General features: G+C 32.1%; 2 protein-coding genes across 2 annotated transcripts; one reads left to right on the top strand and one right to left on the bottom strand.

Moving 5' to 3' along the window:
* The first annotated feature begins 4,082 nt into the window (after nucleotides 1-4,082).
* LOC124840071 (histone H4) lies at nucleotides 4,083-4,699 on the top strand. Its single transcript, XM_047316059.2, has one exon. The coding sequence runs from the start codon at nucleotides 4,237-4,239 to the stop codon at nucleotides 4,546-4,548; it is 312 nt and encodes a 103-aa protein (XP_047172015.1). The 5' UTR covers nucleotides 4,083-4,236; the 3' UTR covers nucleotides 4,549-4,699.
* Nucleotides 4,700-15,750: 11,051 nt separating this feature from the next.
* On the bottom strand, nucleotides 15,751-17,306 carry LOC124840079 (ankyrin repeat-containing protein BDA1-like). The gene is made up of 2 exons (XM_047316070.2): nucleotides 16,698-17,306; nucleotides 15,751-16,512 (listed from the first exon to the last, which is right to left on the bottom strand). Exons 1-2 carry the CDS (start codon nucleotides 17,283-17,285, stop codon nucleotides 15,868-15,870), a joined length of 1,233 nt encoding a protein of 410 aa, XP_047172026.2. The 5' UTR covers nucleotides 17,286-17,306; the 3' UTR covers nucleotides 15,751-15,867.
* Between the last annotated feature and the right edge of the window lie 6,724 nt (nucleotides 17,307-24,030).

Raw genomic sequence — 24,030 nt, 5'->3', positions numbered from 1 at the left:
GGGTGAAAAATTAGGGCAAATTCAGGGCTATTTATAGAGGGTAAAAAACGATTCGCGAAACAAATCTAGAGCGTCAAATGAAGAAAGATCTGATGGTCTAGGCGATGTGACGATTCATTTTTACTTTTCCCGCCTAATTTTTACAGTCATGACTCTACGACTTCACGCCCTTGCAAAAGTCAAGAACACGGTTGAAGGTCTTAACAAGAGAAGATGCGAACTGACCGGGAACCACTTCAAAACCCTACGCAAAAATATTTTTGCTAGGGCTTGGGGGACTTGTGTTACTACTGAGTAGGTTAGACCGACCGACCATGCAAGGGCGATGGAAGTGTTACTACTGAGGTTAGACCGACCAGACATGCAGGGGCGATGGAAGCCAATCATTCCCGATCGGACGCTAGAGTAATATTCGTGTGAACTCTCCAGCAGTTTGCTGGAGACAACCTTTAAATGTCAATAAATGCATAATTAATGATGTAACGGTCACCGTGGAGCAGTTAAGGTTTGCATTGATCGTCATTAAGAGGTAAATTAATGGATTATATTCCTTGAAACCCTATAAATAACAACTGATTAAGAAGGTAAAAGCTCTGATTTCTGATTTAAACTAGACTTGCGGAGATAAATTCTGATTTGAGCGTCAGAGTGTTTCCTGCAGGTCACCCCCATTTGAGAATAGAAAGGAAGATCAGGCGGTAAGACCGGAACAAGGAGAACCGATCAACGGAGACGGAGCATTCCCGAGCAGAAGCAACAGGAGTTTTCCTCGTCCCATTCCAGTAGAAACATATACCAAAATATAAAAAATAACTTGTTAATTTTATATAATCTTTAAGTATAAGAAAATTATATAATTTTTTTATGATAATTCAAAGATAATATCAACCATTAAAAAATCTCCTGAGTAAGTTCAATGGTCACATATATGTACGTGCTCTACGTCTAATATAAAAAGTTAGATCTTTCAATCTTTCTTTAATAAAGATCACTAAATCTATCCTCAATAATCTTATAAAGAATAATTTAAATTAAAATTATATAATATTTATTTTTCATTATTATAATTTTTATTATAACAAGTCTTTAATTTTAATAAAAGACGTTATCATATTGAGTCAATAAATACAATAATAAAAGAAATAATAATAAACCTAATTTTATTATTACTAACATGCAATATTTTATTATTAATTAAAATTAATTAAATAATTTAAGTAGTGGAGTGGGTGTGAAGGATGCTATTAAGTCGGTTTCTTTGTCAAACGAGAAACTTTGTAGCTTCTGATGAGTGTGGGGGGTGGGGTTTGTGTTTGCTAATCAACCATTAGCGTCTTATTATCTTTCTTTTTCTGTCCGTTTCCTTGGGATGCTAATTACAACTTTTCTTGTACCGTTTTAAATTAATATTTATAAACTATATTTAAATACTGTTTTAAATACAATATATATTAATTATAGTAGAAAAATAATAAATACATCATTAATATTTTTTCTTATTATAATATATTTATTATTACATATTTTCAAGGGTAAATTTTTTTATCAATTCCTTTTCTATAAGTTCATATGTTTAGCTTTCTTGAAACACCACTAAGATATAACTTTTGTACAAATTTCATAATCTTGGAGAGAATTTAGAGAAGAGTAATGGGAAAATTTGAGATAAAATCTATTGGATTTATAATTACAATCATGATTTTATTAAATTTTTCAAAAGCTGAGTTAATGGCTGTTTCTTATTGCAATTTCAAGTGTAGAATCACATGTTTGGCACAATCAGCTGCTGAATACTTTCAAATATGTGTGAATGAATGTGAATCATTACACTGTAGTAAATTATCCCCCGATTTTGTTTATAATTGTATCACTGGTTGTTGCTCAATGAAATCCCTCGCTATCAACAATGGTATGTATTAAAAAATATTTTCTTTTTCCATGGTTTTATATTTTGTTTCTTAAAGTTTTATTTCACTATTTTTGTTTCATGATTTTTATAATTGACCTTGCGTACTTATGATTTTAACTATTAACTTTACATACTTACCAGGTGCTCGTGCTCGTGATCTTGTGAACAATGTGATGAATATTTGCGTACAAGAGTGTAAATAAAAATTATAATTTATTGTAATAAATTTTGAGTAAAAAAGTATTAGAGAAAATAATTTTCTTTATGAAAAATCTTGATCTATTTTCATTTTTTTTCCAATTACTTCCCTTCATTTTATATACTTTTTTTTATCAGATTTTGAACCGATATAGGAATAAAAAGTATATAAAGTATTCAACTTTTTATTCCGGCTAAGGTCCACATTCTATACTTATTCTGAAATCGGTATAGACAGTTTGTTTGGAACGAAAAAAATCTCAGTATGAAGCAAACATTTTATTCCCGTTATTTGTTACAACAAATATAAAAAAGTCTTATCTTTGAGTTATAGTTATAACAAGTATAAAAAATCTTAAATTTTATACTAGGTGTAATAATAATCGATATAAAAAATTACTTTCTAAACCAGTTAATGCTAGAACTGATTATAAAAAGTTATGTTTTTTTTTTCAATAAAAGGTCTAAATGTGCTACCATCTATGTACAAACTTGTATAAAGTTTAGTTTCAGAATAGATAACAATCCCAAAATACATTCTAATGGATATATCCAAAAATAAAAATCAATTAACTTCCTACTATATGCACATCAATAAATAGTTTCTAACATCAATATATAATGAATACATATAATATTTACCTAACATCATTTATAAATACTTAATATAAATGCGTACCACTACTTCCAAACATTCTTAAGGACCTCTTGCTCTATTGGATATGCGTTACTAAATTACTACACAATAAACATTTTGAGTCAAGTTAGAATGATAATGACTCAAGATATTAGTTATAAAATGTTGACGTTACCAAATTCCATGAGTCAACAACTTTACGGATATGATTTTCTACATATGCCTCATGACATAATATTTGTATTCAAAGCTCCTCGGTTGACATGAGCAGTACAAGTTAAATTTACATAGTATCATAAAGTGTATAATTTTATTTGAATAGTCACAAAGATTAACTACTTATATTTGGTGTAATGAGCTACAACTTCTTTCTAAGGCTATATCTATTGCTTGTGTAACATCCCCATTCTGAGAGTCACTTAAGCATTACTAGTAGAAAATAAACTTTTTAAGTTTGTTATTTTTGACTTTTTAAGTCTATTTTAAAGCAGACTTAGATTCAGCAGACTTAAATTTATGTTTGTTATTAAGTAACAAATTTAAATTTTATATCTAATGTAAATTAACGTCAACATTATTGAGTAATAAACTTAGATTCTATTATTTATATTTTTATTGATTTATTAACTTTTCAAATCTATAAATAATTTTCCTCTTAATTCTATTAAAAAATTAATTATAAAGTAAAAAATTTTATTATTTATATTCTCAAACTCATTATTTCTTTTAATAACACTTAAACATACACTAAGTAAACAAGTTTAAAACTTGTATATTTTAAAAACCTAATCAAGGTAATACAAATATTTGATGATTATAAAATTTTATTTTCTAAAACACTTCTTATTTCAATAAAAGGAGAAAATTTTCAACTTAAAAAAAGTAACAAACAAATAAAAAGAGGGAGTCATACTCTTCTTACGAAAAAAAATTGTATAAAGAATAACAAGTCTATTTTCAATAGAATTTTTATTTTTTAAAAATATTGCATATTAATTTGATGAATTTCTTAAAGCAATAAATACAATTTACAATGACTTCTGGTTTTGTGATTTTTATATTGCATGAAAAAAAGCAATTTATTATTCTATTCTATTTATTTAAAAGGATGTTTCAAAATGTGGAGAAAAAGTAAAAAAAGTCCCAATCTACACATACGCTACAACACAAATTCTGGCCGTTCAAATCTATCTATCAACGCTTCTTAATTGTCGAATTTGCAGTCCACGGATCGCAAAGATGAACCGTCGATCAATTCTCCATCCAACGACAAAGATCAAAACTCAAAACTCAAAACTTGGAAGCACCTTCAATAAATACCCGTATATCTCCCTCCGAAAAATCATTCGAAATCTTAAATCGAAACAAAACCCTAAATTTTCTAGTTCGATCGAAATCCTTCTCTGGAGTCCCGTTCTAGTTCCAATTCGGACTAGCAGAAATCCCTAAATCCTAAAAGTAGATCTATTTGAGCGCGGAAACTGTTGAGAAAATGTCTGGTCGTGGCAAGGGAGGAAAGGGATTGGGCAAGGGAGGTGCGAAGAGGCACAGGAAAGTTCTTCGGGACAACATTCAGGGCATAACGAAACCGGCGATTCGGCGATTGGCTAGAAGAGGTGGCGTGAAGAGAATCAGTGGATTGATTTATGAAGAGACCAGAGGAGTGCTGAAGATATTCCTGGAAAATGTGATTCGCGACGCTGTGACCTATACCGAGCACGCTAGGAGGAAGACTGTTACGGCCATGGACGTGGTGTATGCCCTGAAGAGACAGGGAAGGACTCTCTATGGTTTTGGAGGCTGATCCAATGCTTTGATGATTTCCTTTTCTTTGAAATTGTGTTGTGACATAGGTGTTACTTCTCTTGAAATCCCTGTGTTGTTCTTTTTAGGACAAAAGAAAATGAAGAACATCAATGGAATGAAATGCAGTAACGGTTTCTGGGGTTCACTAATTTAATGCTTTTTTTATATTTCTATTCTGTTAAATCTATATTATATAATCTGTATTATACAATAATAATATTGTATATGGTTTTGAATTACTAAAAATAATGATTATGGGAGTGTTTCATTCACCAAGCCTTTTTCAAGTTTTGAATTATGCTCATTGTTTTTCTGCTTAGCGCTATCCTTTCGAAAGGGAGATGTTTCTTATTTCGATCAAAGTAATAAATGAGTAATTTGTCAAAATTGCATGACCTAAGAATTACCAAAGTCATCAATAGGGATTTAGGTGAATCAGGGTCACAACAACTAGGGTTGCCAGAGCTCCTTCGAAGATGGCTCAGCTAGATCCACCCTTTTCCCACTATGTTGCGTTTTGATTAGTGAAGCAAGGGTCAAAAGTTGATTTTGACCAAGCCAACTCTTGACCAGGGACTTCTCTACAAAATCCAAAAGTTAGAACAAGGCACTCTGAGGAATCTGTTCACAGTTTAAAACATAGTGGGAGTGTCTCTGAAGAATATATGTTCACAGTTTAGAATCTCTTTCTCATGAGCACTCAAACTAAGGAGACAATAAAAGACCATGCAAAAATAAAATCAAAGACTTGAGAGAAAGGTCCAACTTGCTATTTTAGAAGAGGACTTGAAGTAGCTAATGTCTAAAGGAAATAGACTCTAACATGTTTAGTTTTGAAGTTTAACAAACATTTAACAAAACATCCAGAAGTATAATGTATACAAAATATACACATCAAAACATTATTATTAAATACTATTAAGATAGACCATGTGTTAAGTATAAAAGATTAAACAATATTTATTAAAAGTATGTATAGAGAAAGAAGCCACAAAATACATATATCTTATGTATTTGAAAAAGCTCAGATTTGTACTAAATGTTTATTTTACGAAACATGCTTCAATTCTTTATCAACGTATAAATCATTAAATGCATGTATATATTATACCTTGTCTGTTTTACCTTTTCTCTCTTTATTTTTGCAGATATTTATAATATCAAGATATACTCAAAAGTATTGCACGAATATCAGAAATACGTTGTGAGATAGGAAAACATTACTAGAAAATTTTTCTAATGCTTTATGTCTTATCATAGTTGTACTAGCTCTAACTACAAAAGCAATGATGTTTTTCATAAGACGTAGAAAAATACATATCTTTCTACGAGAAGCCATATATTCTTAACAAAGTTAACTATCTCTAAGTAATGGTCATCTCGCGAAGAAAGCTGTAAAAGAATAACTCACACAAGAGAACAGAAGAACTTTTTTGCTTTCATTGTATTATTAAGCTGTTATTCTCTCAATAAGCTTACATAGTTTAAGTCCATTCATAGAACAAAAGAAAGAACTTCGCAAGTTCTTAGATTTCTTTGTACTGTATTTATCTTCTTACTAAGAGTTATTAGAATATGCACTTATATACCAACACTGATTTTGTTTGGATATTCTGAAGAGAATTAAAACACTTATATTGTTTAGCTCATGAGAGTTAAACGTTCTAGATAGTTGTCTAAGGTTAATACTAGGATTGGTCAGAATATTTGGATACCAAGAGTGATCAAACTTAGACTAGTCAAAATTGGCTAGGGGGACTGAAGTGGTTAAACTCGGACTAATGACTTGTACTCGGTTGTAATCTTGGATAAAATTAGTGGAACCTCTCAAGGGCTCTTGAGGGAGACTGTAGATAGCTCAAGATTGAGTGAATAAGTACAAAATACTTGTGTTATTGCTTTTTGTACTTAAAATGTCGTCCCTAAATGTTTTACTTAAGAACACACGTCAAACAACTATTGTAGAATATCTAACCCCTGCAATATTTATCAAACGTTGATTTACGAAAAGTTTTGAAACACTATTCAACTCCCTCCCTTTCCAGTGTTTTCCTGTGATTTCAGTTGTTATCAGGGCTAACCTTAGGGGTTAGTTCTTTGCCAGGCTTGAGGAAACAATCTTACTGGAAAATGAAAGATACGTAGTAAGTCACCTTCCCTTGTTCAAGGGGGAAAAGTTCAACTACTGGAAGCAACAAATGATTGCTTTCTTTGAGTCTTGCCACATAGACACGTGAGACATGATGAAAAATGGAAATTTTATACCCCTTGTGAGAAGGGTGATGAACTGCCCAAAAGCACATGGAAAGAAGAGCATAAACACAAATACCTTTTGAACTCAAAAGCTAGAAATTCACTAATGTGCACTCTTTCAGAAGAAGAATACATAAATGTACATGCCTTCAAAGGAGACAAGGAAATAAGGGATACTCTTATCGTCACATACGAAGGTTCTAATGAAGAAAAGCGAAACAAGCTAAGCTTGTTGATAAAGCAATATGAGTTGTTCTTAATAGAGGATAACACAAATATCCAAAGCATTTTCAACAGATTTCAAATGATCTTAAATGAGTTAAGATTATTAGGTAAGGTGATGAATGCATATTTATGCCCACATTTGAGCTTTAATTTCAAAATTTTGATGGAATTGTTATTTTTAAATAATTGATTTGAATAAAATTTGTGTCAAGAGAACTTATTAAGTTTGGGAATGAAAAGCTCTTGAAAAGTAATTATAAGTTATATAAATTATTTTTGGATATTCTAATATTGTTTGTGCAGCTGAAGTTAAAGTTTGATTCATTCGAAACATAAAATTAAATGGCCTAAGCTATAAATTAAGGCTAAAATTAGTTTAATCTGGAAAGAAATATGCAAGGAGCTAAATTATAGTAGTCAAAAGGAGTCTTCATCTAGTGAGAGTGAGTGAAAGTCCAAAAGAGTCTAATGGAAAGGATACATACCCTTGTGGAGATCTTCTCATGGTAAGAAGACTTTGTCAACAACCAACCTAGTGCGCAATACATCACATAAAGAGATAACATCTTTCATACAAGATGTAAATTTTTAGATAATACATGTTCTCAAATTATTGCAACACTATATTGGTTGAGAAACTTAATTTAGTTGTTATACCTTATTCCAAACCTTATAAACTTCATTGGCTAATTGAATATGGGGATATTATAGTAAATCAACAAGTGAAGGGATAATTCGCCATAGGGAACTACAAAGATGAAGTTTTATGAGATATAGTTCCCATGGAGGCTTGTCATGTTTTAGTAGGAAGACCATGAAAATTTGATAAAAAATCTATATGCAATGGTCATTCTAATTAAATTAAGCTCCTACACAAGGATACGAAATTTGTACTTCACCCTTTGAAACCCTCATAAGTGGCAGAGGATTAAGTTCAAATGAAGGTCAAGAGGGAAGAAGAAAAGAAAAGAAAAAAAGTCAAGAAAACCCCTAAAAAGTAACTAAAGATGAGTTAGAGATGTGGGAAATTAGTGTTCCTTCCATAAGGTCATTCAACATGAAGCTCTTTTAAACCAAAAATCTTTAAAAAACCTTCTTCATGTTGAACAACTTTCTCACCTCCTATGTTAAGGAATACTAACATGCATTTCTACTAATCTTGAAACCAAGAAACTATCTTCATCCATTGAAAATCTTTTGAAGGAGTTTGATGATATATTTCCTAAAGAAGGTCTCATTGGGATCCCTCCTTTTAGGAAAATAAAGTATCAAATTGACCTTGTACCTAGGGCTAGTCTTCCTAATAAACCCGCCTATAGGACCAATCCTTAAGAAACTAAAGAGATAGAGTCTCAAGTGCAAGATTTGTTAGATAATGGTTGGATTCAAAAAAGTCTTAGCCCTTATGTTGTGCTTGTCGTATAAGTACCAAAAAAAGGTGACAACTGGAGAATATAGGCATCCAATCTCTAAGTTAGATAATATTCTAGATGAATTACATGGGTCCATTGTATTTTCTAAAATTGATCTTAAAAGTGGTTATTACCAAATTTGAATTAAATAAAGTGATGAGTTGAAGACTGCTCTTAATACCAGGTTTGTATTGTATGATTTGTTAGTGATGCCTTTTGGCCTTATATATGAATCATGTTCTTAGGGTTTCATAGGTAAATTTGTTGTAGTTTACTTTGGTGATATTTTAGTGTACAAGTCTGCATGATCATGTAGGTCTAGGTCAATCCTTTCCATTCTTAGGGATAATAATTTGTTTGCCAATAAAGATAAGTTACCTTTTGTGTTAATAGTGTTGTCCTTTTAGGATTTGTGTTCAATAAACAAGGGATACATGTGGACCTTGACAAAATAAAGGCCATCCAAGAATGGCCCATTCCCACAAAAAGTGAGAGAAGTTAAAAGCTTCCATGGTTTGACCAATTTTTATAAAAGGCTTGTTCCTAATTTATCTAGTCTAGCTTCACCACTTAATGAGTTAGTGAAGAAAGATGTCACATTTTCTTAAGGAGAAAAAGAACAAAAATCTTTTGAAAATATAAAAGAAAGATTCACTAAGGCACCAATTCTAGCATTGCCAAACTTTGCAAAACATACTACTCTTCTATAATTTTATTTTTCCTAGGTCTTACAATCATGCCTAGAGAGTTTCCATTAGTGTAGCTTTATTGCAAGGACACCCCATTGTATATTTCAGTGAAAAACTCAATGGCTCCTCTTGCAATTATCCCACCTATAACAAGGAATTATATGCTTTTGTGAGGGTCCTTCAAACTTGCAAACATTACCTTATTTACAAGGAGTTTGTCATTCATAGTGATCATGAGTCAATTAAGCACTTGAAGGGTCAACATAAGTTAAACAAAAGACATGCTAAATGGATGGAATACTTAGAACAATTTCCTCATGTAATTAAATACAAGAAGGGAAAAAATATTGTGGTTGATGCCTTGTCAAGAAGGCACAATCTCTTTTCAAAATTAAGTGCCCAAATTCTTGGATTTAATCATATACATTGTATTCTTAAGATTATAACTTGTCATCCATCTGTGTTGAATGCTTGAAAAAGGCTCAAGGAGGTTTCTATGTGAATGATGGGTACTGGTTTAAAGTAGGAAAGATTTGTATTCTCCAAGATTCACATAGAAAATCTTAGTCATGGAAATGCGTGAGGGGGACTTATAAGGAACTTTAGGGTTGATAAAAAGCATGCTTAAAGATAGATTCTTTTGGCCTTTTATGAGGAAGCATGTCCAAAGGCATTTCCATAGATGTGTTTCATGTTTACAAGCTAAATCTAGGCTTGTTGCTTGAGGGGAACTTATAAGGAACTTTAGGGTTGATAAAAAGCATGCTTAAAGATAGATTCTTTTGGCCCTTTATGAGGAAACATGTCCAGAGAAATTTCCATAGATGTGTTTCATGTTTACAAGCTAAATCTAGGCTTAATTACTTGGGAGGATATTAGTATGGACTTTGTCCTAGGTCTTCTAAGAACTTTAACGGGTTGTGATCCTATCTTTATGGTAATGTACATATTTAGTAAAACGACACATTTTATTCCTTCTCACAAGCTGGATGATGCAATCAATATTGCAAAGTTATTCTTTAAAGATGTAGTTAAACTTTATGGTTTACCTCATACTATAGCCTCTTATACACTACAAGAAAAAAATGAATTACATACAACAAAAATCCGTATATAAGACCCAAAATTCGTATATAATACTTGGTTATATACGGATTACATACGGACAAAAATTCGTATATAATACTATCGTAGCTAGGTTTATATACGGATAAATCCGTATATAACTTATATACAGAAATTATATACGGATATATCCATATATAAAGTATATACGAATAAATCCATATATAACCTATATACGGAAATTATATACGGAATTATCCGTATATAACTTATATACAGATAAATCCATTTATAATCTATATATGGATAAATCCGTATATAATCTATATATGGATAAATCCGTATATAATGGTTTAAGAAGAGCTAAACAAATACCCTGTATATAGCAGTTCCCCATGCACAATATACAAGCAGACCTGAACATTATAGTGAACATTCACAATTGATATAAGCAAACCTGGACATTATACATTGCACATTGACATATAAATCCAATAAGCTTTTCAGATACACTTAATCCATAAAGGAAACATTGTATATGAATACATAAATATTGTTTACATCAATATAACTGCAAGAATAAACATTAGTTAAGTTCATAAACGGATTGTGGTTGTGGTTCTAAATAAGTTCAACAGTAATGGAAATAAGTTCTATAAAATGCCTAATAATGCAGATAATCATTTCCATCTTGTGGTTGTTCATCTGGTGGTTGCTGGTGTGGTGGTTGCTATTCTGGAGGTTGTTGTTCTGGTTGGACATCATTGGGTACTTCATTTTGAAGTTGAGGATTTTGAAGGTTTAAAAAGTCTTGTGTAGCTGCGGCTACTGAAGGTGGAAGGAATGGCAGGAGGACGCCAATAAAGCCTTCAAACTTTTCAAGCTGCTGACCATATTGTTGTAACTGCGATTTCAGGTTAACAATTTCTTCTGAATTTTGTTGTTGAGTAGTAGAAGATGCCTGTGTTTGTTGGATGTAACTATCAACACAGTCATCTTGGGAAGTGACATTTCCAATGCCGTATACGCGTCCCTTTTATTTTCCACCAGCAGCCTCTAACCAACATCGATTTCTCAATCTTTCCTCCTCCGTAGGGTCTAGAGGAGAAGATGCTGAGACACCAACAAATGCAGTCTTAGATCTTATTTGAGAAAATTTTGCAACAAATTGTTCTTGTTAAATGAATAAATATTATCATTAAACATGAGGTTTAAAAACCGAAAATTTATAATGTGATAGAGTTAGTACAAACTTACATGGGTCCGCCTAGACCTTTCGTCCACAAATTCCCCTTTTGATTGACGAATATGTGTCTGCTGAAATTTTTCATCAACATGCACAAACCGACCAAGCTCTTGTGATTGTAAACAAAATGAGTTGTTAATAAATATTTGTAAAGTTTATGATTACAAATATAAGAAAAAAAATGTACAAGTTACATACCAAACGAATAGCATGCTCATGCACACTTATAGATCCTTCAGTGTGCAAACAACCACCCTTTTCAGATGTCCGATTCTTCTTTGCCGTTTCACACTTTTGTCTATAAAGTTCAGATTCATTTAACTTAGTTTTTTGATTGGGAGTAATGAGGTGCTGAATGAATTTAAAAGTTCAATTGATGATTTACTTCAGTTGGACAAAATTGATAAATGCATAATCAAAAAATATCAAGGATTCTTGTAGCTCACAAGAAATAAATCCAATGAGGAAGGGGAACTGTTCAAGGATTTCATAAGAGGAGTGACACTAAGCTAGGGAGGTCTGGACAACCTCAAACACTTCCAAAGGGAAAGCATGAAAACTATCACAAATATGGGTCACCTTTCTTATTTCTAATGTGACCCCTAGCTCCCATGTACCTAGCTTCACCATTGCTTAAGCCCAATTCATATACTACATCAAAAGAGGATACTTGTTGGACATAACAAATGTCGTAACTGAGGAGATTTCAAAGTTTCATGTTCTGAACCTAATGGCTTGGCCTGGAGACAGACCCTTTCAAATGGGGGAATCCAGTGTAGTTATAGCGGTAGAAGAGCAACCACAACCATAACAACTAACACGACCACAAAAAACTTAGTAAAATCCAACACCAGTACCTCAACAACAACAATAGCTATATCAGGACACCTCTTGAGAGCATACTTAATTTGTTAGCACTACTCTACAAGAAAAAGTTCCTTATAATGAAGAACAAAGGAAGGAAGATCTGAAGGAAGCAAGCTAGAGTCTTCTGAACCAGAGGACTTCTTTGACTTTACAATAAAAAATTCTAAACCAAATAAAATTAACATATTACACCAGGTTCAGATTCAAAAAGGCTATAATATAAGGCAGCCAACTCTAGCAATGTAGAATAGCCACAAACACTAACATGTATAATAGCATTTACGACTTCACATACTTAATACAGTCAACAATACTTAAAAATTAACATTATATATATACACACACACACACACCGAAGTACATTGCATACCAAACCGAGCAAGAGAGGAAATTAAAAACACCTTTTTCTGGTTCCTTCGGCCTTCGCAGCACCAAGTTCTATGTCTCAGCTTAAACCGCAACACAGCAGCCTCAATCGATGCCTAGTCAAAATCCAACTACGTCTTGCCAAACGAACCAAAAATGGGGCAATGAAAATAAAATTAACACATATTAGGGTTCAGTTTTAAAGATTTCTAGGCATTACAGATTAGCATAAACATGAGGGAAGAGAAGAATCACTTACCAAATTTAAGGCTTGACAGAACAGGGGTGAAGTCGACCGACAACTGCAGATAAGAGAGGTTCGAGAGGAGAGGTGACTGAAGGTTCGAGACGGAGAACACGATTACCCCACAACGGCACCACGACTGGAACACTACGATTGGAGGCAGGAACTCCTACGGTTCGAGCGACGAAGATGATGGTTCGAGATTAGGCCTATGATTGATGACAATCGCTTGATGACAAGAATGGCCAGAGAAGAACCAAATTTACTAAGCATTAGGGTTTGATTTACTTACCCGATTAAGCTACTCAACGCCCAACTACGGCACCGCACCTAACAATGAGCTCCAACCACAGTGTTTGATGAAGGATTGATGAAGGATTGATGAAGGTCACAATAATAGACAGAGAGAGACAAGGAAGAATCAAAGCACGATCTACACCCACACCGAAGAGGGCTCAAGAGACCAACACCCACACCGAAGATGGCTCCACAGAAGGACACCGAACTAAGACCGAAGATGGTTCGAAAGAGAAAGGAAAGCGTGATGGTTCGACAGAGAAGAAATCTCGAGGGTTCGACAAAGAGAGGAAAGCTCGAGGTTGAGAAATGACACCCACTTTTTTTTCTTTTATTTTTTTTCCTTCTTTTTTTTTAACCACTTAATTATAAATATAATTTTTTTTAAAATAATTATTTCCCTGATCCGTATATAATACCGTAGATAACACCTGTTTTCTAACTACAACGGATAATACAACTTATATACGATCCCTCCTTGGGTAATTTTCCCCGTATCACGCGCAACATTATGTAGCAATTTATATACGAACATCCGTATATAAATAACCGATATAATAGCTGTATATAAATTTTTGCTAAATTTCGTATATAAATTTCATATATAATATTTGCCTTATATACGGATTTAAATCCGTATATAAACTTCTGTATATAAATCCATTATTTCTTGTAGTGATAGAGATCCTAAATTTCTTAGTCACTTTTGGAGAACTTTATGGTCTAGATTAGGTACGAAGTTAAATTCATCTACTTCTTGTCACCCATAAACTAATGGCAGATAAAAGTTGTTCATAAATCTTTATCTACTATGTTGAGGTCAATTTTTAAGGCTAATAATAAATCTTGGGATGATTATCTTTCTATATAAGCGTAGTTCATAGGACTACTAAAATCCCTCCCTTTGGGGGTTATGTATGGATTTAACCCTCTCACTCTTGTAGATTTAATAGCTCTTCCTACATCTTTTGATTTTGTGCACAAAGAAGGGGTATCCAAATCTAATTTATTCAAAGAATTACATGAAAGGGTTAAGAATCATATGTAACAAAAAAACAAAGAGCTATGCTAAATACAACAATAAGAGGAAAAAAGATGATCTTTAGTGAAGGGGATTGAGTTTGTCTTCATTTACATAAAGATAGATTTCGTAAAAGAGGAAGTCCAAATTTAGCCCCTGAGATCAATAACAATGCTATCAATTAGACTTACCTATGTTACTGATCCAATTCCTTGCAAACAAATACTTCTCAATAAGGAAGGGATGGTGACTTAGGCCTAACCATAGGACCTTTAACATAAGGAAGCTATAAAAAGATTGAGAAGGTATGGCCCAAGATGCTAATAAAATAGGCCAACGAAGATATAAAGATTTAAAATAAATATTTCATTAGGCTTATACTTTGGTCCTAGATTTAAATAAGTAGACTTGTAATTGGGTTTGGATCATAATAGATCACCTAAGGTTTCAATTGAACTTTAATTGGCCACTCAAACTCTTAGGTCGGTCATGCAAGCAATGAGTACACACAATCTCATTTTGCATAAGTTGCAAAAGGATAAAAAGTGTTAGTGCCACTTGGCATGTGATCCATCAAATGTGGCAACATTTAAGCAGCACATGGGGTTTCCCCCTTTTTTTTTTGTCTAGAATGGTATCCATCAAATGCATAGTGAAACTGTATCGAGATTACTCTAAATAAACTTAGATGAAGAAGAGAGTAACAATGAAAGGTTTGCACAAATGTAAATTGTAGAAAAAGTAATTTAACAAGAATAAAAGAAAGATTGATAAAAGAAATCAATGAGAGCAGTGATCCAAAATTATCACAATCAACATTAATCTTGCTATTTTTTTGTTTGTGACATTTATCTGAATGTTTGAATTTGTGTCCAAAAATTTGTCACCCCTATTTATATTTTCTCTCTATTTTAACAGGTACTTGATGTAGTAAAATAAAAGAAACATATACAAAAGGGAAGCATCTCTATCGTGTCAGACCTCCTCGTTGGTTCCACGTTTTCTACGTTTAACCTCTTTATTAAACTAGCTTTAGTCTCGATCTCGTTCCTTTTCCTCTTGGTGTTCTTTTCACCTTCAATCTAAAGTGTCTTGGATGTCTCGTGTTCCGCTCGAGCTCCCTTCGATGTTTTTATAGTGTTCTCTTATCAATATCTTGTTTCAATTCTATTCGTATTGGTACTTCTCTTTTCTATTCTTTTACAAGTCAACCAATCTATTGCATCCTCCGATTTACTTGGTATTTCTCGATGCTCTCAACACTTTCTCAATGTTATTTATCATTTTAACAAATGATAAAAGTCCTTACTTTTACATACTTTTAACATTGGTTCTGAATGCGGTTACAAATTCATCTTTTCAATTATGTTATATTTAGCAATTATGGTAAAGAAATATTGAAAAAATTAAAGAATCTATATTACATACGTTGTCTATGTCAATTTAAATAGATATTATTCTCATAGAATTAATTAAGCTTCACTGTCTACTTTTTTTTAACCTTCTCATTTTATTCATCACCACAAGTAACATACAATCACACACACTTCGACTATATAATTATCACAATAGTAGACTCACAAAGACGATTAAAACTAAAATTAACAACCGGTCCGAATAACCGAACATAACTTATTGAGGTGTGAAAAAAACACCAGCCACCGCAGCGATTAAATATAAAAGGACTACGAGAATGGTGGCCGACAGGTTTGAGGTGATGTCATTGGGAGATACGACCATCAAACAGAGGAAGTAGCTAAATAAAAAAAGCGATGCTGACGTATGCAGTAGAAGCCATCCAAGATTCCTAGGCATCATAAAAATAATTGATATAAGGGACACAATAAAGGCAGACGTGTTTGTGATCGAAAAGAGCATAAAGTTCGAGGTTGACATCACTGATTTCCCTTCATAAACTTTTGATGAATTTGATGCCACATGAACGGCAGTGTTATTAGTCCCAGCTGCTTGAATCTGATGAACTCCACCAGGTGGACTCACTGCTGCGTTATAGGTGGCGGTTGCAACAAGAGTAGCCACTATCATGTACACTCTACGTATCTCATCCGACATGTTCCCCCTGTTACCAGTTTTTCGAATTAGCCACTCTCTCATTGATACCATTAACGAACGGACTTTCTTTATTATCTTAACTCTTGCTTCGGCCCTGGCCAGATTATTCTTAATTTCTTCGTCTTTTATTATATCAAATGCCGTTTCGCCACTCAAATTTGCAGCATCCAAATCTGTCATGTTCTTCATCAACAATCGCATTGCCTGTACGAACACAATTCACAAGTTAATTGTAGCTTCCATCGTTTTAGATAAATTACTCTGATTAACTTATGAATCACTTTGACTGTAACTCAATTATAAAACTTTTTCCATCCTTGAGTTTCCAACACCTGCCACTAGGTATTTTAAAGCATTTGTTGAGAAGCATTTAAAACAATCAACTATACCTCCGTGTCATTGTTTGTTGCTGCAATGTGTAAAATGGTGTTGCCGTCAACGTCTTTCTGATTCAGAATGGCGTGCAACTCAACCGTATTTGTCGTGAGCCATCTGAGTAAGAATCTAAGAGTATATAACCTCCGGTTTTTAACAGCAAAATGCAGTGCAGTCTCATTTCTAACGGTCAAATCTTTTACGGAATCTGGGCAAGCTCTGAGAAACTCAGTTAACAGGTGTATGTCTCCGGATTCACTTGCCAAATGCAAAAGAGTGAGACCTTCTCTCCTTTTGGCTCGAACGAGTTCTTTGTCCATGTTTATAAGGTGAAGGACCATTGCAGTGTCGCCATTTTCGAGAGCAAGGTGGATCGGTCTGCGTCCTTGGGGATTGAACTTCCAAGCAAATGAAGGTTTCAGTGTCATGATCTCCGCAGCAAACTGAACCTGCCCTGCACGTGCAGCAACATGCAAGGGAGATTCAACAAATGGTATTGAATCTATTGCTTCTAAAACACACGGATCATTTTCAATGATTTCGTAGAGACTGTTTACGTCTCCTTGTCGTGCTGCAAACTCCACCCAGTACACACTCTGCATTTTTTTGGGGTGTTTTTTGGCTTTGCCAATAATTATTTGTTGTCGGTTTCCAACAACGATTTTAGTATGGAAGACTTTGATGGAATCGATTTGAGCTTCGATCTTAATATATGAGGTAGCAAGTTGCTACACAACGGAAAAAATAATGTTTTATTGTTGTTGTCACATGACATGACAATAAGAAATACCTTTTATTCCAGATTGACTTGAAAAAAAAAGCTTAAGGTAGGTGAGAAGCATCTCGAAAAAACATGTAGGTGACATATGTTACAAGAGTTTTACACCTCTGTCTTCTATATTTCAAATCAAATTTTTTTAACGAAATCAGAAACACAATTTGTTATGTGTATACGTGTTTTTCATATTGATGATGCTAGTAATTTTTAGGTTTAATCCTATACTACATCCCTTATGTACGAATGTCTCAATTGGGTCCTCGTTTTTTAAAGTGTATCAAAATGGTCCTTAATTTTGAAAATTGATATCAATTGAGTCCTTTCCGTTAAGTTGGCTGGACGGCGTTAAAAAAATTGATGAGTGGATGCTGAGATGACGAACGAACGCTCGTCCACCAGCGAACGAACGGTATTCCAGTGTGGAACGAACGGTCGTCCAGTCAGTAAGAGGTCGACGAGCGTTCGTTCTCTGGTGGACGAGCGTTCGTTCGCTGGTGGACGAGCGTTCGTTCGCTGGTGGACGAGCGTTCGTTCGCTGGTGGACGAGCGTTCGTTCGTCATCTCAGCATCCACTCATCAATTTTTTTAACGCCGTCCATCCAACTTAACGGAAAGGACTCAATTGATATCAATTTTCAAAATTAAGGACCATTTTGATACACTTTAAAAAACGAGGACCCAATTGAGACATTCGTACATAAATAGGGATGTAGTATAGGATTAAACCTAATTTTTATCTAATCAATTTTATCAATTTCATGAAATTTAATGGTATCTTTTATTAAATTTCGTATCGTCGTACTTGTCGATAGAGTAGTTAAAAGTAAAGATACTCATCTTATTGAAACTAATGAAACACTTTTTCACTATCATCTTTCTCAATTTTTTGACGAGTTGATTTGAAAACACTAGTTAGTGGAATGAAAGGTTAGATCAAACGACCACGCAATCACACAACTCATGTTCTAAAACAAATTTCAAACGACTTGGATAAATATAACAAGTCAAAAATAAGGATCAGAAGACTCAAGCAGTGCAAGAGCAAAATGCAGTATCATACGATTATGTTGACCATACGAGTCAACCTAGTGTGGGAAAACAGTGAACTTCTACAAGAGAGTATATGAGTCAAAGAAGCATCAGATGAGTCCAGACAAGTAAACAAGTAAAGAAAAAGAATTAGATAACTTAGAAGTATGCACTAAACGAGTCAATACAGAAGACACACTTAGATATAAACAAGTATCTAGTGGATGAGTGACAAGTACATATTTATGTTCTCTTTTAAACTTTAATCTTTGTTTCTTAAATGGTTTTTATGCTTAAAATGTTGCTAAAATAAGGATTTATTCTAAGATATCATAAGGATTTATTCTAAGATAGTCAAATGAGTTTGAGATATAAAAATAGGTTAAAAATAAATTTTTAGTTAAATGTCATTTAAATATTCTGATGTGTTTTGATGGAGTTGAAGCTAAGTTTAAGTTCATGGATTAGCCAAGTTACAAGAAATCAAGTCTAAGTATTGCATGAAAAAGACAACTAAAACGGGAAAACGTGAAGAATGTTTCGTTAAGACAATAAAAAGGAAAGAGTCACAAAAATTGCACCTTGTGTTTTTTTCTATCTTTTTTCCAAAAGAAAACGAGTTTTCATAATTAAAAAATATTTATGATAAAAGATAATTTGGAGCCAATATATCTTTAGATATTTTATTTTATTTTTTAAATAATTATTATATTTAATTATCAAAAGATAATATTTGTCAAATCTTTTTAAATTTGACAAGATCTTCTTAAATCTTTTAGAGCTCCACAATAAACAAATTTATCACTATGTCAAAAAAAGTTTTTTTATACATGTTAAAAAAAGGTTTTTTATTCTGGTTTTTGAGTAGGTATAAAAGCATGAGATATAGAAAGTTTTCGTTTTTACACCAGTTCTAGATATAAAAAATCTAACTTTTTACACCAGTTCTGTTTATAACAGGTATAAAAGTTTGCTATTTATACCAGATATTCTATGATCAAGTATAAAAAAAAGCGTTTCTTTTATAAAAAAAAACTCACTTTTTATATTTGATGGAACCAGAGCAGGTGTAAAAGAAGCTCACTTTTATACTTGATGTTGTTATAACCGGTGTGAAAAACAAGACTTTTTATACTTGATGTGGCTTTAACCGGTGTAAAAAGTGACTTTTTTTTAAATATTTTATTTGTATGTGTTACTATTCATATCCAGACTTGCATAAAATTCAATCCCAGAATACAGTTTTAATAATCAATAACGAGTAAAATAATCAATATTGTTTCTATTAACACATCAAAATGTAATATTTAACTAACAAAGTTCCTAAATATATTTACTTAACATAGTTACTTAACATAGTTACTCATAAAATAGTTCCTAAACTCAAAATGTAATATCGAAACATCTAATCATTTACAAATGGTTAAAAAAAATGCAGCCCATTTTTCTTCAACATCCTTTATGACATGTTGCTCCATTGGAGACGTGTCATCAAATATCTACACAATGAATAATGAGTCAAGTTATAACATTAATGACTTAGTTATAAAATGTTCACACCAGATTCCATGAGTCAACGACATTTGCGGATATAATTTTCTGCATGTGCCTCATGACATAATATCCGCACCGAAAGCTTCCCGGTTGACGTGAGCAGTACAAGTTAAATTTATAAATCATCATAAAATTTATAATTATATTTATAGTTTGAAAGATTAACTACTTATAGTTGATGCAATGAACTGCAACTTCTTTCTAGAGACGATATGCATTCCCTACAACCTTGAATATGCCTCAACCACTCTATAAAGTTAAATGTACATTTAAATGAGTCCTGAAGAACTTTGTAAAATCAGTTATGTGTGCACAACAAATAAATTATTAAAAAACTTATTATATTAGTGTACTTTTAATGACCAAAGTGCGAGATGTTTTGTGCAATGAACATAAGAGAACTACAAGAAACTGTTGAGGAAGAATTAGTAACAATTACCAGTGACCCCTGCAGATTCAAACAATAATAGTGTTAAATAACATTTACAAAAATAGAATTTTATTAATAAAAATTATATACTTACTATTGCAAATAAAGTGCTAAGTACACTTGTTTTTTTCCGTTTAGGTATTTCATTTTTACCTAAACGGAAAAAGGAATCTAAACAAACTTTAACTTGTGTATAAGCAACTTATCGACTTGCAGAGAAATTTATTTTCTCTTAAAAGCATTTACTGTGTAAAGTATCCAAACATGTCCATAATTTTTAGTTTCAGCTACAAGGTTGAATTTCATTACACATATTTTCTTGTTATTTCCTTCAAGAGTTAACACTTATACTAGGCCTAGATAGTTATCCTATGACTCGCGTTATTCAAGCCTCTGCTCTTCCCAGGTTCACATAGAAAAATATCCTCAGGATATAATGTTGAAACATAATTTTCAATAAGGATATAAAAGGGAAAATAGAGTGATTTCCCCTTTAATTGGTTGTAGTAAAACTTAACAATTAGGAAAAGAGGTAATGAAATGCTTCCTTTTCCAGACCATTGGTTGACACTTGGAATGCAACAAATAGCAAAAAATAGAAAAGAAAATAAAATAAATACATCTCATTAAATTGTACTTACTGATTTTATAAGAGTCATGGATGACGAGTGAACAAAGAAAAATAAATAGAGGGTGTGGAGTACTTGTATGGCAATTCAAAGTTGATTTTCTTTTTAAAAAAATATTTTCCAACTCATGCTTACAGGCTTCACTTCCTAGTCCATATCTGGTTTATGCATAAAATTACATGGACAGAGATTTTGATATATTGTGTTGAAGTAAAATAATTGCATAGGAAGAGTGGTTGTAAATTAAAATCAATGGCTTGAGTTAGTTGTGTGCTTTTGTGATGTTTTTAACATAGTTCAATGCAGAGAAAAATTCAACTAAGTGGCTGTGCAGACGATAACTATTGTTTCAATAAGAAAGATTTGAGAATTGTTAGAAGAATCTGACCTGGATGGTGTTTGTTATGGCTCTTCTAACAGAAGGATGGTTATATTTTTTGGTGAAAGAAGGATCTTGATACTATGAAAGACTTCCTGGAATTGACTTTCCTTGAAAGGTTTTATGTTTAGAAACTTGTCATGAGAATGATTAGAGGTGTCAATTTGACCCATGACCCCAGGGCTAGTCCTAACCCACTCTTGAGAAAGCTCCCTCTTAAGAAGCCCCTCAAATGGGGGCAGAAAAAAAGCCCCAACCCCCAAAGCCCCCTCTCAAGGGGGTTAGGGTCAGGGTTAAGGTGGGTTTAGCCCACTAAAATTTTTTTGGAAACTAAACTTCAACATTCTTAATAGTAACTATTATAAGTATTAAATTTTATATTCATGTAATTGATTTCTTATTTCAAATTATTAAATAAAACTAATTAATTATAGTATAATAGAATATTTAATATTCAAAATAACCACTTTTTTAAATAATTAAAAACAATTGCAAATCACACACTTAATTTTATACAACTAAATATTATTACAAATTTATTTTACTGAAATATTATAAAAATGCTTTATTTTATTGTCAACTTTAATTAAATTATGTCTTATGTTGCAGACACCAATTATTAGAAAATTATATATCATTAGTAATATCAAAATAACCCCAAAGAGAGATAATAACATATTAATTTGATTTAATATTTGCACTGCTTTTACCGTTCTTAAAAAGAATCATTGTTTTGTTTCCTCGACTTCTAAAATATCACTCAATTTTGTTTTAATAATTTAAAATTAAAAATAATTCAAAAATTTATTATCTAAAATTTTTTGATCAAAAATAGTATTAATATTTTATGTGTAAATTAAACTTATGTTTTGTTTTGTTTTTTTCTCTATGATAATCTTTTCTCAAAATCACCACAAGATATATTATAAAAAGAAAGTTAATTTCTGAAAAATTTATAAAAAAATGAAAATTTTAAATAGACCTAAAGTACTAAAGAATGACAAATGTTATAGGGTTTCAATTCTTTAACTAACACATTAAATAATTTATTTTTAACTTTCAATTAGAACACATAACATAAATGTATGTTTATGTTTATATTTATGTTTATGACATTTAAAATGTAAACATTTTGAGTGAGTAGTACGAGGAGATTGAATTCTATGGACGAATACAACTTCAGTCTACACAAGGTTTATGAGTTTTTTTTTATTTATTATTTTTGTTATGAACATGATTTGTTGAGTATAAAATGAAAAAAAAAATCATTTATATTTAATTTCTTTTTCAATAACTTTCTAAGAAAATAAAGAAGCCTATTTTTTTTTTAAATTAAGAGCTTCAATTAGAGAAAATCTTCTCTTAAATTTCAATTAGGATAATTTTAGATAAAAAGTTAATTTTTTACTTATAACTTAAAAAAAAAGTGAAATTAAATATTTAAATTTTAAATTTATAAAATGATCCTTTAATTATATACTTAGAGAATCTAACTCAATAAATATTGTCCTTTTGCTTTTACTTCTTGATTTTAGAACTCTCTTCTTATAAAAATTTCAATTTATTTTCTATAGTAACTATTGTTGTAACAAATTAGGAGTTAATTATATTTTTTCTTGTATTCAAAATGAACATTTTTTCTAAAAAAAAGGCTCATGGGTTGGCCCTGGCCCACAGGGCTTTTGAAGATATTTTGGTTCGTGGGCTTTTTTTACGAGGGGCTTTTTGGTCCTGTGGATTTTTTGGCCCCAACCCACGTGAGTTAGGGCCAAACCATATAAGGAGGGCCAAATTGACAGGTCTAAGAATGATGCATAAAGTCACCAAATGCATTCAATAGTTAAAGTATGAAACTTAATCATGAGATGAACCTTAAACATATGATATTATCTGGATTGAGTGTGAAAGCATAAGCAGTGATGGTAGGGACCATTACGACAATATCAATTAAAATAGTGAAAACGATGGCCAAGAGGGTGGTGCTTGTAGAATGTAGAAGCAATTGCTTCATTTAATGGCTCCGATTCTGGTTTCAATAGTCTTGGCAAATAACATGTTCAAGCTCCTGAAATGTAACACAGAAACTAAAATGAGTCATCATGCTTCTGTCCAGCAAAGATATTAAACTTTTACCAAGGAAAATGGACTTAAATGATTTAATTAGTTCATAATGTGAACATAAACGTTGGTACAATACAAGTATTATCAGCAGATAAACAATTAACAAATGAGCTTAATTAAGTACTGCATGAATAAAGCTATATCAGATACAAAAACCAAAGCAGCTTCATATGATTTGCGTTTATTTTCCTATCATCTAACACATCTATGAGCACAAAACATGACCTTATCCTAATTGATCATCATCAAGGTTATCATTATCAAATTAGGATTTAAATTGTGAATGGTGAGCTATTTTTTAATCATGAATCATAATTTGAATTGCATAGTAAACTTTAGAGCTCAATACATTAATTTTAAACAAGAAATAGACAGAGCAACCCTAACCATAAGTCTCATAAAACAAAATCATTAGTTATATTTAAGT

Source organism: Vigna umbellata, chromosome 3 (genome assembly GCF_029865625.1).
Source record: "Vigna umbellata cultivar VRB3 chromosome 3, Vumbellata_1.0, whole genome shotgun sequence".
Classification (NCBI taxonomy): domain Eukaryota; kingdom Viridiplantae; phylum Streptophyta; class Magnoliopsida; order Fabales; family Fabaceae; genus Vigna; species Vigna umbellata.
The sequence above is the reverse complement of the archived record's forward strand: the minus strand, read 5'-3'. Positions and strand labels throughout refer to the sequence as shown.